At 49.7% G+C, this 15,766-nt stretch overlaps 4 protein-coding genes across 4 annotated transcripts; all 4 read left to right on the top strand.

Moving 5' to 3' along the window:
- The first annotated feature begins 124 nt into the window (after window positions 1–124).
- Window positions 125–2,073, top strand: BO83DRAFT_379418 (dolichyl-P-Glc:Glc1Man(9)GlcNAc(2)-PP-dolichol alpha-1,3-glucosyltransferase ALG8). Its single transcript, XM_025531504.1, has 6 exons — window positions 125–279; window positions 359–437; window positions 503–696; window positions 755–1,248; window positions 1,306–1,445; window positions 1,498–2,073. The coding sequence occupies exons 1-6, from the start codon at window positions 203–205 to the stop codon at window positions 2,020–2,022; spliced, it is 1,509 nt and encodes a 502-aa protein (XP_025387018.1). The 5' UTR covers window positions 125–202; the 3' UTR covers window positions 2,023–2,073.
- A 2,383-nt stretch (window positions 2,074–4,456) lies between these two features.
- On the top strand, window positions 4,457–8,302 carry BO83DRAFT_58393 (DDT domain protein). Its single transcript, XM_025537453.1, has 8 exons — window positions 4,457–4,463; window positions 4,734–4,809; window positions 4,902–4,967; window positions 5,021–5,164; window positions 5,220–5,322; window positions 5,385–5,401; window positions 5,458–7,061; window positions 7,140–8,302. The coding sequence occupies exons 2-8, from the start codon at window positions 4,807–4,809 to the stop codon at window positions 8,203–8,205; spliced, it is 3,003 nt and encodes a 1,000-aa protein (XP_025387017.1). The 5' UTR covers window positions 4,457–4,463; window positions 4,734–4,806; the 3' UTR covers window positions 8,206–8,302.
- A 552-nt stretch (window positions 8,303–8,854) lies between these two features.
- BO83DRAFT_379416 (coenzyme A transporter) lies at window positions 8,855–10,794 on the top strand. Its single transcript, XM_025531503.1, has 2 exons — window positions 8,855–9,416; window positions 9,492–10,794. The coding sequence occupies exons 1-2, from the start codon at window positions 9,084–9,086 to the stop codon at window positions 10,464–10,466; spliced, it is 1,308 nt and encodes a 435-aa protein (XP_025387016.1). The 5' UTR covers window positions 8,855–9,083; the 3' UTR covers window positions 10,467–10,794.
- A 257-nt stretch (window positions 10,795–11,051) lies between these two features.
- On the top strand, window positions 11,052–12,243 carry BO83DRAFT_418124 (RNA-binding ATPase activator ESF2; the record flags this gene model as incomplete). Its single annotated transcript, XM_025534805.1, has 1 exon — window positions 11,052–12,243. Exon 1 carries the CDS (start codon window positions 11,107–11,109, stop codon window positions 12,241–12,243), a length of 1,137 nt encoding a protein of 378 aa, XP_025387015.1. The 5' UTR covers window positions 11,052–11,106.
- Window positions 12,244–15,766: the final 3,523 nt, after the last annotated feature.

Here is a 15,766-nt window from a genome sequence, read left to right as displayed (position 1 = left end):
CAGGGGACAGATTGGCCTTTCTGCTCCCCGTCCCCTGTCGCTGTCACGTGCACCCCGCCCCGGATGGGTTCCATGGGCCTATTCTTGTCATTGTTATCCCTCTCCCTCCCCAGAATTGGCACAACTTTTTCTTTCGCCTTTCCATGCCCCACGCTCCTTTCCTTTTCCTTCTCCGGGCGGCGCGTCAAGCGCAAGACTACCAATGACCGAATTATACCCTTCTTTGGCGCAGTGCGCCATTGTTGCAACTGCTTTCAAAATCCTTTTGTTCCCCGCATAGTACGTTGGTCCGCAAATGGTCTAGAACAGCACCGCGAGGTTGCAGAACTCACAGCTGAATTGTGGCTGGAACGTGCAGCAAATCCACCGACTTTGAGGTTCATCGAAACTGGCTTGCCATTACACACTCGTTGCCCGTCAAGGAATGGTACTACGAGGTACGTACCCGCCAGCGCATACCGCTTCAAGGGTGATTCATACTAAATTGCGGATTTACGATTAGAAAACGTCGGAATGGACGCTCGACTACCCTCCCTTTTTCGCGGCATTTGAATGGGTACTCTCCCAGGCGGCTCGTTATGCAGACCCGGCGATGTTGATTGTCACCAACCTCAATCATGATTCATGGCAAACAATCTACTTCCAGAGGGCCACGGTTATCGTCACCGAGCTGGTTCTGCTCTTCGCTTTGAGCAGGTAATCCTTTCATACCGTATTCTGCCTCGTTTGACTTGCTGATTCAAGGAACGACTAGATTTGTCAAGTCGGTATCGCAACAAAACAAACACCTTGCGCACATCGCCAGCTTGTCCATCTTCTTGTCCCCCGGTCTGCTTATCATCGACCACATTCACTTTCAGTATAACGGATTTCTTTACGGCATCTTGATTTTGTCAATCGTTCTGGCGCGGAAGCAGTCGACTCTTCTCTACAGTGGGATCAGCTTTGCTATTTTACTGTGCTTGAAGCACATCTATCTATACCTTGCCTTGGCATACTTCGTCTATTTGCTGAGGGTCTACTGTCTGGACCCGAAGTCGATTTTCCGCCCTCGTTTCTTCAACATCATCAAGCTCGGAGTGTGCGTGGTTGGCGTTTTCGCCTTGGCTTTCGGGCCGTTCGCCTCCTGGGGTCAACTGCTTCAATTGAAGGACAGGCTCTTCCCCTTCTCTAGAGGGTTATGCCATGCGTACTGGGCACCAAATGTTTGGGCGATGTACTCATTTACCGATCGCATCTTGATCCAGCGTAAGTTCGATTAAACCAAAAAAATATTCTTTCGTTCAAAGGGATTAATTAGTGCAGTTGCTCCGCGGTTGGGTCTTCCAGTCAATCAGGACGCTCTGGTCAGTGTCACCCGTGGTCTCGTCGGAGACACTTCTTTCGCCGTACTTCCTGAAGTCACCAAGGAGCACACGTTTATCTTGACCTTCTTGTTCCAGTTGGTAAGTGCTTGAAAATGGTATGGTTTGACGCGATAGTCCTAACCATTACTAGCTTCCCTTGGTAAAGCTCTGGCGCAACCCTGAATGGGAGACATTTGTCGGTGCTATCACCCTGTGCGGATATGCATCATTCCTGTTCGGCTGGCACGTTCATGAGAAAGCGGTACTCCTGATCATCATCCCATTTAGCCTCATCGCGCTCAAAGACCGGCGCTACTTTAGCGCATTCCGCCCCCTGGCTGTCGCCGGACACGTCTCTTTGTTCCCCTTACTCTTTACCGCCGCCGAATTCCCGATCAAAACGGTCTACACAGTCCTGTGGCTCGTGCTGTTCCTCTACGTATTTGATCAGGTGGCACCTGTCTCCGAGCGACGCCGGATCTTCGTCGCCGATCGCTTCTCCCTGCTGTACCTGACCATTGCCATCCCACTGATCATCTACTGCTCCATCCTGCACCAGGTCATTTTCGGACTGGAGCGGTTGCAATTCCTGCCCCTGATGTTCATGAGCAGTTACTCTGCCGTTGGAGTTGTGGGTAGCTGGATTGGATTTATGGTAGTTTACTTTACAGCATGAGAGAGAGCAAACTGTATAGATATAGATACCAAAAAAGTTGCTAAAAATTTCAATCCCAAAATCAATAATATTCACACAAAGTTGGATAAAGAACCATGATGTAACCCACCGCCCGCGCCACAGCCAGCCGCACCACACATACACGCACACACACCGCCCCAAATCATCAGACGCGGTGCGCGCCAGTTTGCTCAGTTTGGCTCATCCACGTGCAACCCGTCGCCCGAACTCGGACCCACTTGATCAGCCAGTTTTGCAAAGTTTATCATCAGCCATCAGTCCCAATGCAGTTTAGCGCGCATCGGGATCGTTCCCATGGATTGTCACACTGCAGATGAGACTTCCGTTGCTTTCTTCTTCTTTACCAGTTTCACGCTTTTCTGCATGCATAATATGAGCTGGTTATGTATTGGGTGCTATTTTGGGATATAAAGAGTGGATAGTAATTGATAAATTTCTTTCATGGGTGGAGAGATTAGATGCATGCCTTGCGTTGTTGTGGGGAATGGGGTTTGTTTTGGGACTTACTAGTATATATTTGGGTGATAGGTCAGATGGGGGTTTACTATGGGAGGTAGAAATAGCATGAACTTAACGCCTAGGAAAGAGTTTGGGAAGATGTTTCACTTACTATGGGTTTGCTTAGGTGGCTTTAGGTTTATGTCTTGAATGTAGGTCATGTTTCTAGAATGTGGTGATGTTGTTAGTCTGTCCATGGAGCAGAGATTGCATAACTCTGTTTTCGGGTTCTAGGACAACTGCCATTGTATGAACGACGATTTCCGAATATATTACAAGAAAGTATTAAATATATAAAGCTTTTTATGGTATTGGACAAGCTTCTACGTGCAAATAATAAAGGAAAGTACCGTTTTTGTTGTGGTGGATTGTTGAATACGGTGGGTGGTGCTGATGTACCTTATAGTTAGCCAACACTGTAGCCTGATCGCGTAATAGTATTGGAAAACATGGGAAATCAGGCTCTATGTTACTTACGAAGCGAGGATAAGAGTAGAGACTAGTATAGAAAGAGAATTATTTTGTAGTAATGGTGGACGTCTGTAGCCGAGATGACTATAGTTTGAGGGTAGTCATCCAATGTATAACTTAGCGGAGGATAACAATTTTACGCGACAGATACTGAAGCTAGCCTGCTATATAACTGGCTGTCTTAGTATTTGTTGTATACAATAGTATCAGAACGGTGGAGCCTCTGCTAATCGTTAGGTATACTGCTAAGAAGCCCGGGCTACTGTTGCTCACTATGGAGTCCAAGTCTGTGTAAGTTCATTGCTACAGAGTTTCGCCGATTGTCTGTACCAGATACATAAAAGGCAGGCCCTACTGTTTAGTAAATATCGATTATTAGTTGGTAAGCTGGTACCGTGCATACGTGATAAGCTGCTCAAGCACGTAAAGTGATACAATAGCCAACTATAATCCGGTAGCAGCATAGATTTCAGCCAAGGTAGCCTGGGGGATGCAGATAGATGGAATACAAATGCATACCTGCTCCTAGTGAGTCAGAATGAGTTGGGTGCGAGAATGGGCAGGTTCCGAGCATTGAATGGATATCAGCCCAAGTACCCGGGTGAAACTACACGAGAACTGTCAAGTCGAACTATGACACAAACAGAACAGACAGCTTGCTACGACAATAATAGTAGTACTAAACTACCAGATACCCCAAGTATATGATTGTAGTAAGTCAGAAAGTTCTGTAAATCTGGATGTGGCTGCAAAACTACTGGCTTGTTGGCCTTGAGTCGCAAGGTCAGTGAGATCGTCCCCGCAGACGGGTCAGGCCGTGATCAGATAGAGCCAGGTAAAAGGAACAGATTTGGTGCAGGCAATACCAAATTTACCTCAGAACAATCTCCGGGAAATGACGAGTCGAATGAGTGCAAAAACATGGGGGTAATGGGGGGAAGAGAGGGACGAGCAGACAGGAAAAGGGCACTTGGGGGCAAAGACGGGGAGTGGGAGAGGGTTAAGGGAAGGAGAAGCAGCCCGAAGCGGTATAGCGGCAGCGAATCCCTACCGAGCGTCCGCCCGACGTCTTGTCCGTTCTGTTCTCCTCCTCTCGGCCAATCACCGTGCCCGGTGCCTCGGCGGCCCTCCCACCACTTGCCGCAATGATCCTCATGGGGCCCGGTTCTGCCGTCGCTCTTTTGCGGCGACCGCTTCTCTCCTTTCTGCCTTCTCCTCCTCTTTCTCTTTCTTCTCTTCGCCTTCTCTCTCAGTGCCTCCTCTTCACTGTGCCATCCCTCACGCCTCGCGCATCTTCCCCGCACGCAGCCCGTTTCCCTGGGATATTATACCCGCATCTAGATCTCGACTCCACTTTCGACTGAGCTTGCGGCTCCACGCTTCCCTCGTCTCGTGTCTTGGTCGCCTCGGGTCCGCGAAACTGGTGTGAAGCGCGATTGAACACGCGTCGTGTGAGTAAATTCTCGATCTACACTCCCATCCAGGCCTTGCATGTTCGTTGGCGACTGCCCAGGCTTGCAGATGCGCCATCGGATCGCCTTTTATGGATCCCAAGGATCTCTCCGCGCGCAGGCATTTCGCATCGAACCCACGTCTTGAAGCACAATGAGTCTCCCACGTGCTTTGGGTTCTTTATGCACCGCGCATTGCTCTTTATCTTCTGGATGCTTTGTCCTTTGTCTCTGTCATACGTATAACTAACTATTGTTTGCGCTTTCTAGTCACATCCATGCTTTCCACCACCCCGAGCAGTCTATGATCGATCGTATTTCAACTAATATTCCTTGAAGGACCATGGTATGTCGCGAAAATATTCCACAATGCGCTGGATATGGGACGGATTGGATGGCAGGAAAAGAAATTGCAACGAGACTGACTTGGCTGTTTAGGTATTGTTCAAGCGGAAACCGGTCCAGTACCTTCCTCGACCGGTCATTGAAGATGACAGCTCCGAGGTATGCATACCCCTCAAATTTTGATCGACGTACCTGCTGACATGAGATTGCAGGTCTGGGTTATCCCGGAGACCAACGAAGTTTTCGTCAACTATGAACCGTATCTGCAGAGAATGGATTTCTACAAGCAGCGGAGGTTCATTTGCGAGATAACGGGCCACTCGGGCCTGACGTTTTTCGAGGCTCTTCGAAGCGAGGTATGCGAAAGACTTATTCGCGCGTTTTTGTTCCCAGACGCTAACGTCCTGTTAGATGGAGGAATCGCGCGAAGTTAACAGCGTATTCCCCGATGCCCTCAAAGAACCCATTCTGCGCCGAATTCAGTTCTCCACAGTATCGCGGGTCGATAACCTTGGTATGTACATAAATGGTCGATATCACGGACATCTTGAGTGGAAGCTAACATGCACATTCTAGTGGATGAAGTTTACGAGGTAATTACGTGGTTTGGAATGTATTTGCCGATTTGCATGTCGCTAACTAGTATTAGGAGTTTAAGCAGGACTTTTACCCAGGAGAACCCGTCCTGATCCTACTGGATGATAATACTCGTCTTCACGGCACAATCCGAGACAAAGTCAATTTTCCGGACCAGCTCAACCCTGATGGAACACTTAAAAGACCGGCCTATTCCACGTATCTCGTCAAAGTTACGGATCGTCCGAATGAAGAGGCGCTACTGGACCAGGAGCACATCACTCGCGATCGGAAGACATTTACCAAGCAAATGCTGCGTGCGTTCATCAAAAACAACGTAACTCGAGAATCGTGGAATGGTGCACCGTGGCTGGTGAAACCTTCTATTGCGGAGGAGTTTAGAATTCCGACTGAAGTACCAAAGCACCTGCAGTACGGGGCAAAGGTTGCAGAAAAGAAGGCGATGAAAAAAGCGGACCAGGAAGGCTTCTTTGGCTTTTTCGCATCACAGCAATTACCCGAGTTGAAGCCCGCGGTAAAGGGCCAGAAAGGCAAGCCTTCCCAACAGGATATGGCCCGGAACAAAGAAGCACAGTTCCTCGAATACCAACGCTCACTCAACGGCAACCCGACTTTTGTTGTCGCCAATAAGCCCACAAATGGAGCAGCCCGATCCACGAAGAACCAGGAGACTGAAAAGAAGTCACAGCCTGTCCCTGCGGTTGTCGTCAAAGCCGAGCCTCCCAAGGAGCCATCTCCTCCCCCGATCAAGTACCCCATCGAGGATCTCGATATTGCTCCAGACCGCGAAAAGAAGAAGCGACGCCCGGAATTGAAGTTCTTAACCGTGGACGAGACCGATGATCCCGAGGATGCCGATCTCCTGCATGATGATATTGACTTGGAATCAGTCGGGCGTCTTCTGGAAACGTGGAACACTCTTAACGTCTATTGCGAAGTTTTCCAGCTCGATTCTTTCACTTTTGATGATTTCGTCCAGGCTATGCGGTTTTCATCCGAGGACGTGGACTGCGAGCTATTCGTGGAGATGCACTGCGCTGTCCTGAAGAAGTTGGTCAATGCGGAGAAGGATGACAATGGCGCTGTCCAGATATCTCTACCGGAACTTCCAGACGAAGAAGAGGACGAATCTGAGGAGGAAGACGAGGAAGAGGAGGACGAACCGACACCCGAACCTGAGCCAGTGGTCACGAGAATGACCACTCGGAGTAGCCTGGCGAAGGCTGAAGCAGAGAATCTCAAAGCGCAGGCTGATCGGGATCGTTCGAGCTCCGTGGAGGTCAAGATTCATCGCGCCGCAGAGATGTTTGGGGAGTACGGCTGGATCGATCGCCTGCGGAAGCGTGATTTCCGAAACGGGGGTTGGGAAATGGTGATTATCGGACTCCTGCACCAGTTGTCCGCCCGTCCACGGATGGAGAAGGTGTGCAATGAGATTTTGAAGCACCTAGCTCCATTGGATGCGGAACCCACCCAGGAGACTGCGCAAGCTCAGTACTCTACACTGGATGTGAACCTACGCGTCCAGGCTCTCCAGATCATCTGCATGCTCAGCCTAGAGACTAAAGCCATCCGCAACTATCTGGAGGAGTGCAGTAATCAGATGACCGAGTTCCGTAAGGAGAAGATCGAGTATCAGAAGGCGCGCAAGGCAGCGTATGTATACCTTGTTGAACTGATTCCGTTTGCACAAAAACTTTTGCGATAGACTGGCTAACACTATTATGATCACAGTCTTGAAGAACTCCGCCGGCTACATCAGGAGCGCAAAGCTCTGCAGCCCGAACCGGAAAAGTCACCCAGCCCAGCACCTGAATTGGAAGTCCTGGAAGACTCCAAAATGACCGGTGTGGATGGCGATTCGGAAGCTGTGGATTCGGATGAGGAAGAAGTTCCTCAGCGGACGCTTCGTGGGGGCATAGACCGGGCGCTTGAACGCAAGCGCAAGCAGGAGGAAGAACGCGAGAGAAAAGAACAACTCGCCAAGCAACCCAAGGGCTCTAAGCAGTTCCAACGAGTGCTCAAGAAAATCGAGGACCAAAAGGCCAACATCCAGAAGCTTGAAGATAAGATCAATGTCGTCGATAATGATCTAAGGGAAGCCGACTGCCCGCGGACCAGGTGTCTTGGAAAGGATCGGTTTTGCAACCGCTACTGGTGGTTCGAGCGCAACGCCATGCCATACGGTGGGATGCCCAACAGCTCAACGGCAGAAGCGCAGTACGCCAACGGTCGCCTATGGGTTCAAGGGCCCGATGAGATGGAGCGTGTGGGGTTCATCGACGTCTCAGATGATCTGAGGAAACAATACCAGAAGGAATTCCAGACTACTCCCGCGGAGCGCAAGAAAACCGAGGAAGGACATACCAGACTCACCAATGCCACCGAATGGGGCTACTACGAGGACCCAGAGGCGATCGATGCACTTCTCGACTGGCTTGATTCGCGAGGCCACCGCGAGTCCAAACTCCGCAAGGAATTGCTGCTGCAGCGTGATAATATCGTGAAGTACATGAAACACCGCAAAGAATACCTAGAGCCGACGTCCGACGAGGAGGAGTCGGAGGATGTCCCGGCTAAGCGCATGATAACGCGGAATAAGACGTATGTGGATGATAACAAGCATCGCTGTATGCGTTGGCGCAATACCACGGCATTATCGGACAATGGTCATCTTCATGTGGATGCTTCACGGCCGACGAAGCGGGCGAAGAGGATGACGGATGAGCCCAAAGAAATCAAGGCGACCAACCGTCAAGGCAAACCGCTTACACGACAGGGCACCAGATACAACTTCTAAAGCAGCCCATCGAGGCTTCTTTTTCATTTTGGTTTTTGGACATACAGGTGTTTCTGGGGGTTGAACGGCATGCATTGCTGAGGATACTTGGAGTCGTCAGCAACCCCAAAAAAGGTTAGTATATCGATAGAATTGCATGAGCGACGCGACCATGATGCTTTTGATTTCCCGCATATATTTCTATTCTACTATGTTATACTTGAGTTCGTGATAGACGGGAAAGGGGAGTGTTGCTGGGCTGCGAAGGACGAGATTTACAAGGCATTGCCAAGTATATATATAACTGATCGAAAAGAAAGAGAACTGCCTGCCTCTGACCCGCGGGTATTGTACATCATCTTCCTCTTCCCAGGAGACGAATAAAGGGGATTCTGGTATAGTTGATCTAGGTATTCAGTGGTGGAGTTAGCTATCTTTATCTCCGGATGAGTAACGCCGCGGCTGCGGTTGGCCGTCCAAATCCGGAAAAATACGACTGCCCGCCACTCGGAAGCCGAGGTGTTATGTGACGGTATTCAGCTGACTGGGTAGTGGCAGCGGCTGGTATCGGCACGTCAGCCCGTAACGTCATCCCCGGCGATTCTGAGTTTCCGCTCTTCAGGCCGCCCGACGGAGTGCCACCATGACGATGCTTTATCATCCTACGCCTGGTGTCTGGGGCGTTGCTGGCTATTAGGCATTTCTTTTGTTATCTTTGAACTCCCCTCTCGTTGAACTTATTTCCGCTGTGAGAAGAAAACATCACCGACTGTTTACCCCGCGGCATCCTATCTCCATGTCCATGGCCCCGATCCTCCGCTAGTCCGCGACAGACCTTGCTGCAGTCTCCTCAGATCACCCCCCGAAGAAGCACCGGGTCTCGTGCCAGTCTTGTGCTCATGTCGGCTGTCATTTCGGACCATGCTCAGCCTGACTCTTCTACTACCGGATCCGACCCCTCACAGTTTCGTCCTACATCACCATCCTTGAACAATCCGCAATCGTTCTCTCCTCAGATGGAGCAAGTCGCACAGTCGAGACCGGCCCGAGGCTCGACACCAGGCGATGCAACTGATCGCCTAGCCGTGGGTACGGCGCAGACGACCGCCGTCGACGATGCCTCCACCCCGCGTCCGTCGCAAAAGAGCCGTGGCGCAACGCAAGAAGTCAACAAGCGGAGCGTGGACTACTTATTACGAAGTGGAGTGGCGGGGGGTTTGGCGGGATGTGCGGTGAGTATTGCTTCTGCAGGAACGCAGAGAATCGGAATGCGAACCGGACGTGGTAGACTAATTCGTGTCATTCAGGCCAAAACTGTTGTCGCTCCTCTCGACCGCGTCAAGATCCTATTTCAAGCGTCCAATCCACAATTCGCCAAGTATTCCGGTAGCTGGTTTGGCTTAATATCTGCTGTTCGCGATATCAGGCGCCATGAGGGCCCCCGAGGTCTCTTCAAGGGCCATTCGGCGACATTACTCCGCATTTTCCCCTATGCCGCTATCAAGTTCCTCGCCTACGAGCAGTTCCGAGCAGTGGTGATTCCGTCACGCGACAAGGAAACACCGCTGCGCCGACTCATCTCTGGAAGCATGGCCGGCATGACTTCTGTTTTCTTCACGTATCCGTTAGAGCTCATCCGAGTACGCTTAGCATTCGAGACGAAACGCACGTCTCGCTCGTCGTTCCGCGATATCATCCGACAGATTTACAACGAGCGGGTCACTATGCCATCATCGACGGGGGCATCAGTAAAAGAAGCCCCAGTGACCGCCACTGCAGAGAGTGTCTCAGCGACGGTGAACAAAGCTGTTCCTCGTTCTGGACTGGCCAACTTCTACCGTGGATTCGGCCCGACTCTCATGGGAATGCTTCCCTACGCCGGAATATCCTTCCTCACCCACGACACCGTCGGCGACTGGCTGAAATCGCCGACGCTATCCCCTTACACCACGATACCTGAATTCGAAGAAACCGGACACCCGAAGAAACATCACCGGCAGCAACTAACCGCCGCTGCGGAGCTTTTCTCCGGAGCGATCGCGGGTGTTGTATCGCAGACTTCCTCGTACCCGTTCGAAGTGATGCGACGACGCATGCAAGTCGGCGGCGTCGTAGGCGATGGCCGCCGACTCGGCATTGTCGAGACCGCCCGCACAATATTCCTCGAACGGGGCTTCCGTGGCTTCTGGGTTGGGCTGACGATCGGATACCTCAAGGTGATCCCGATGACGGCCACCGGGTTTTTCGTATATGACCGGTTGAAGGGAAGACTTGGCATCTAAGAACCAAACTGAATCACTGTTGATCTGCAGAATCTGTCTTCATTTTCTTTTTCTTTGTCTAGATATATACCGAGTTGGCGTCGTTGGATTCGATACCTGCACCTGCATTTGTTCATACCCAAATTATCGCATGTACGAGAGCCTGGTCTGGGCTCTGCTTCCATGGGAACGGATGACGGAATATTGTATATACATATACACTTTAGAATGACTGTTGCTGCGCACTATCTCAGTGAGAGCTGAGTGTTGCGATCAGTTGATAGTTTGGAGCGATCTACATCTTATCGCGATCATATACAGTCATACAAAGAGAACCGTTATATCATCCAGCCAAGAGTTACTCCTTATTAGGTCCATCATCACTTCTTCTGTACCTTATCTATCATCCTCGTACATCATAGATTTGGAATAGTCAATCTACAACCTATGGAGGGGAGTGGTACATCGAAGTATCTAGATCCTGGATGAAGTCCGAAAATCCACCCCTCCGATTGGCCACCCACCGCGGCGCACAGACCACCCCAAAAAAGTTCCCGTTCGATGAACTTCTCTGCAATCATCTCCAATTCCAATACTCCTGTTAGTCTTTTTTTTCCCCTCACATACACAATATATACCGGATACAAACTCTTCTAGCATAATGACCACCCGCAAGCGCAACGACTTCCTCGACATCGTCGAAAGCGACGCCGAATCCGGCAACGACGACCGCGGCTACGACTCCGAAGCAGCGGAGCAAGAAAAGAGCAAAGGCCGGGCCGTGAAGCGGAGGCGCACGCAACCAGTGCAGTCGACGAGCGATCTACACGGCTTGAACGATGGTTCGGAGGATGAGGATTCTGATAATGGGGTTGGGTTGGGAGATAGTGAGGATGAGAGGGTGGTTATGAAGGGGAGGAGCAAGAAGAGCAAGAAACAGGCTGCTGCTGCTGCTGCTGGATCGGAGGATGAGGATGAAGATGAAGATGAGGAGGAGGAGGAAATGAATGATAACGACGAAGACCACTACCTCGACGCCAGAACGGAAACAACAGAAGAATCGGCCAAGAAATCAACAAGCAAGAAGCCTCTCGACAAAGCCAAGAAGGCGCCTAAGAAGAACAAAACGGGCGTGATTTACTTCTCCTCTCTGCCTCCGTACCTGAAACCGTTTGCGCTCAAGAACCTCCTCGAGACCCGGTCGTTCGGGCCTATTACACGGGTTTTCTTGTCCCCCGAAGTCCGCCCTGCTAGTGCGCCTCGTCGGAGATCTAATAAGCGGAAGACGTACTCGGATGGATGGGTTGAGTTTGCGTCGAAGAAGACGGCGAAGATTTGTGCGGAGACGCTGAATGCGACGATTATTGGGGGTAAGAAGGGCGGGTGGTATCATGATGATGTGTGGAATATGAAGTATTTGAAGGGGTTCCGGTGGGCGGATCTGATGGAGCAGGTGCAGAGGGAGAGGTCGGAGAGGGAGGCGAGGAAGAGGGTGGAGGATTCGAGGGCTAGGAAGGAGGATAAGGTGTTCTTGGAGGGGTATGAGAAGGGCAAGGTTATTGAAGGGATTCAGAAGAAGAATGAGGAGAAGGGGAAGAAGAAGAAGGATAGTGCGAAGGATGTTAGGATGGTGTTTAAGCAGAATGAGGTTAAGTTGGGGAGGGATAAGAGTGTGGAGGATCCGGGAAGTTGGGAAATGATACGAAGAGGGTGTTGGGGAAGATTTTCTGATTTTCGTTTATATAGTCTAGGTTCCTTTTCTTTAGTTAATAGATATCCCTATTGTCTTGTTCATTAGGTCTATGGATATGGTGGTGTATGCTAGTCCTATAGTATGGGTATAGTTACGGAAATCTGTTCCTTAAGCTGTACATAGAGAAGAAGGTTTTTCCATGCGTCAAATGAGATTGCTCCTCATGACCATGTCAAAGCATGAAGATACCCTGCCTAAAACCCTAGCTTACCGTCCCGATATCAGTAGCGTCCGCAAAGACTAGATTAAGTCCAGTCCAGCTTGACATTGAACGAAACCGTGATCAGCGATACAACACACCGACAATGGATGTTCCATTTTGATCAAGACCAGCCACTCCCTTTAATTCTAATACTACGGTTTCTGCATGGAGATACTTGCGCATGAAAGCAGTGTCTTCAGATACTCTTTAGAGGATCTGCTGTGCTGTGCTGTACTGCTCCGTGCTGGAGCAAATGCGTTCTATCTCTATAGAAAGAAGAAGAAGACGACGAAAGAAAAGAAGATTGCATACAAGTTAGTTCCTAGATGTATGATAATGGATGCTAATTACATGCAAAGCAAAGAGAAGACACGATGGCCGACGATGGCTACCTCGATACGGAAGATACACTGCAAAGTTCCCGCTCTTTCGAACTCGTTGTCCTTAATGAGAACATAATCAGATAGTAAGGATGTAGTCAGCCCTGCTTGGCAGCATGCAGTGCATCTTCCACCAACTTTCTACCGGCCGCGTCGTTAGGGTACATGGCGGTCGCTTCCTTCACCGTAGCTTCAGCAATCAAGAACGGGTCAAGGTTGTTCAACTCGTCGGCGAACGCAGCCAAGCGAGTAGAGAGATTCTTTATCTATTATTACATATTCGCCGCCCCCTGTATTACCTTGGGGAACAGGCCGGGTCCATGCAGCCATATCGTCTTCGATCTATAGTGGCTCAGTACCGGTGGCGCCTGCTGGGCCGATGACGGGGTTACGGAAGTCGTGAAGGGCTTTGCTAGCGACGAAGGTCACTTTGGTCTTAAGGTGTGTTTGGCACGACGAGTGCATTGATCAGTATTGGATGTCTGGCCTTGATAAAGAAATCCATAGTCGCATTTGGCACGTCGAAGTTACTCCACTTGCCCTGGTCCGCGTAATAGATATTCGCTGGCTGCTCGGCGGCGGCCCCAGCACCGACCGTGGCATGTACCATAGAGTAGTAGTCAAGATATCCATTAGAATATATATTCCGAGTATTGAAAGAAGGTGTTGCTGTCATAAGCAGAATAAAGAAGACCTACAACCACTATACTGATAGTGAAGTCCCAGAAGTTCTGTCCTTCAAACCGCCAAAGTGGAAGCAATCACTCATATAGTAAGGTAATTTGGACCCGTAAGGAACAGAACACTGACTCCTGTAAAATATCGATAGGTTTCTGAGGATTCTGGTCCACTCATATTTTCAGTGAATTCCCTATATTCTTCTTGCAGGTCTTGTAGATCAGAAAAAGCCTCGAATATCCGAAGTGCTGCCGAACCGCTTACCGCAACTTGATTTTGTGCCTGGTATAGGTTTCCTCCAGTTGCGGCAGACTTTGCTTCGATCATAAGAATGGGGAATCGAAGCCCAAGGGGCGTTATATGAGGGTCGCTCATAAGAGTGAGGTTTCTTGCAGGTCTTGCAGTAAGGTCTCTGCAATGACACTGCCCTTCTTGGGGAGTGGGCGACGCGCAAACGTAACCAGCTCATTCCGTCCCCAATTCGCCAAGCAAACCACATCTACACCCAAGAGCCCTCCAAAGGGTGGGCACGAAGACGGGGAACGCGGAAACAAGATCGGCAACCTCAGGAGACGTCACGTATCCGCCAAAGTCACTCTCGCTATCCGACGCGACCTCCTCCTCTACATCCGGATACTGCACACGAGCCATTTCCACAATAACATCCAAATAGGACTTCAACGCCGAGGCCCAAACCACATAGCCATCATCCCCGGGCAATAAGCGCAACAGCGAATTGCAATACGAGAGAGCTATCTAATTCCACCGGCGACATCTGACCATGGGCTGCACCATCGACTAAATCTAGCATTTTGAGACAACTACCAACTTACTCCCATGGGTTTGTTGATTGACTAGGAGAGCGCGTCTCCACTAGTACTCCTTTCAACGCCCATCCAGCTGTCCTTGTCTACCTCACTGGTTTTTCTATCATAGAAAACAGGTTTTCTTGCTTACTCAATCAAGGAAGCAAGCCAAGTGTGCCCTTCTCCAAGGTCCAGCTGGATGGGCTCGTCATCATATGCAACATGAGATTAGTGCCTACTTGGACAGAGATCATCTTGTCGCACTGCATTGAACAATCCTGTTTAGTGGAGAGATTTCGAGGATTTATAAGGCCTCTGTGCGATTACAGTTGGAAACGAGGGCGCATCTGGACTTGACCGAAGAACTGGTATCCACTAGCTAGATTTCAGGCACGCATCGAATCGGTATTCAGTGAGCTGTTGTCTAGAGCAGCAACCAGACATGAGATAAATAGCCAAATAAATCGGAGTTACTGGCATTGTCTCTGAAGACTCATGATTCCATAGAGTTGATATGAGATCAGGTTTCAAGGGCAAATGCTGTATTAGCCCTTGTCTAATAGCAATGAAATTTCAAGCAGGATTATTTGGATACCAAAAACGAGAATTCACCTTGAGTCGAGTATCTCTTCTCAAAGAAATTGCAGTTAACAGGACAATAAAGTGGACGTCGTAAAGAGTGCACATGCTACTTTCTCGTGCTTCTGTTTTGCCGCAATGATCGTGCTGATGCGGTAGCTCAACGATGTCTAATAACGCAAGTCAGTATATAGGAAGAAAACCTGGATTGACCCTGCAAGGAGTAGGTATAAATGTGCAGGTGAAGTAGTCTATTGTGTTCCACAAGATGTCATGAACAGTTTCAGAGCATATTAAAGTAACGCTATCGAACTCCTGTGGCAGAAGATGTTCCAGTCTCGTGTCAGTTTTAACTTCCTTGTGCAACCCTGTCCTGAAATCCCGAAGCTCATCTGTGACTCATTCGATGTTATAAGTATCGTGGAATTCATCGTCTCCATATTTTGCGATTAGCCGTCAGCGCGTGCTCATAAATCGCTGCGGAGGATTGTCATCGACGAATCCTCAGATCCTATCTTGGGGAATAATTCGGCTTGGTGTCTGACATGCCAGTGTATTTTCACAAAAATCCAGATAGATGGGCGACTGGCAAAACAATGAAGCAGCGTCCATTATAGACAGGTGAGTATTGCCAAAGACTCCAGTTCTTGGACAAACGTCTGGGATAAGTCGTGTCGTTTATGTCATGAGTGTTCAATGTATCATTTGATAGTTTTCGTCTTGGAAGACGCAGGTCAACCGTTTGTGGCAATGCCTAATCGCCCTGCGGCTTCTATTTCGAATACTGGCAGAGTATTACTGCTTCGCAGTATTAGTTTGATGACGACGACGGGACCTCTTCGTTCACTTCTTGTGTCATTTGCTGTAGAAGTGTCCTCCAGTTCAGCGATACTGAGAGCCTCCATAATTGAGCATCTTGCTCA

Source organism: Aspergillus eucalypticola (assembly GCF_003184535.1).
Source record: "Aspergillus eucalypticola CBS 122712 chromosome Unknown BO83scaffold_16, whole genome shotgun sequence".
NCBI lineage: Eukaryota > Fungi > Ascomycota > Eurotiomycetes > Eurotiales > Aspergillaceae > Aspergillus > Aspergillus eucalypticola.
Note: the sequence above shows the minus strand (reverse complement) of the source record. Positions and strands in the feature narration are given on the sequence as shown.

Bases quoted from the DNA above. Each gene is read 5' to 3' on its own strand.
- BO83DRAFT_379418 (XM_025531504.1), top strand. From the start codon at position 203: ATGACCGAATTATACCCTTCTTTGGCGCAGTGCGCCATTGTTGCAACT. The intron at 438-502 runs GTACGTACCCGC...ATTTACGATTAG, and splicing joins TCAAGGAATGGTACTACGAG to AAAACGTCGGAATGGACGCT. The intron at 697-754 runs GTAATCCTTTCA...AGGAACGACTAG, and splicing joins CTGCTCTTCGCTTTGAGCAG to ATTTGTCAAGTCGGTATCGC.
- BO83DRAFT_58393 (XM_025537453.1), top strand. The intron at 5,165-5,219 runs GTATGCGAAAGA...ACGTCCTGTTAG, and splicing joins TCGAGGCTCTTCGAAGCGAG to ATGGAGGAATCGCGCGAAGT. The intron at 7,062-7,139 runs GTATGTATACCT...TTATGATCACAG, and splicing joins CAGAAGGCGCGCAAGGCAGC to TCTTGAAGAACTCCGCCGGC.
- BO83DRAFT_379416 (XM_025531503.1), top strand. From the start codon at position 9,084: ATGTCGGCTGTCATTTCGGACCATGCTCAGCCTGACTCTTCTACTACC. The intron at 9,417-9,491 runs GTGAGTATTGCT...CGTGTCATTCAG, and splicing joins GGGGTTTGGCGGGATGTGCG to GCCAAAACTGTTGTCGCTCC.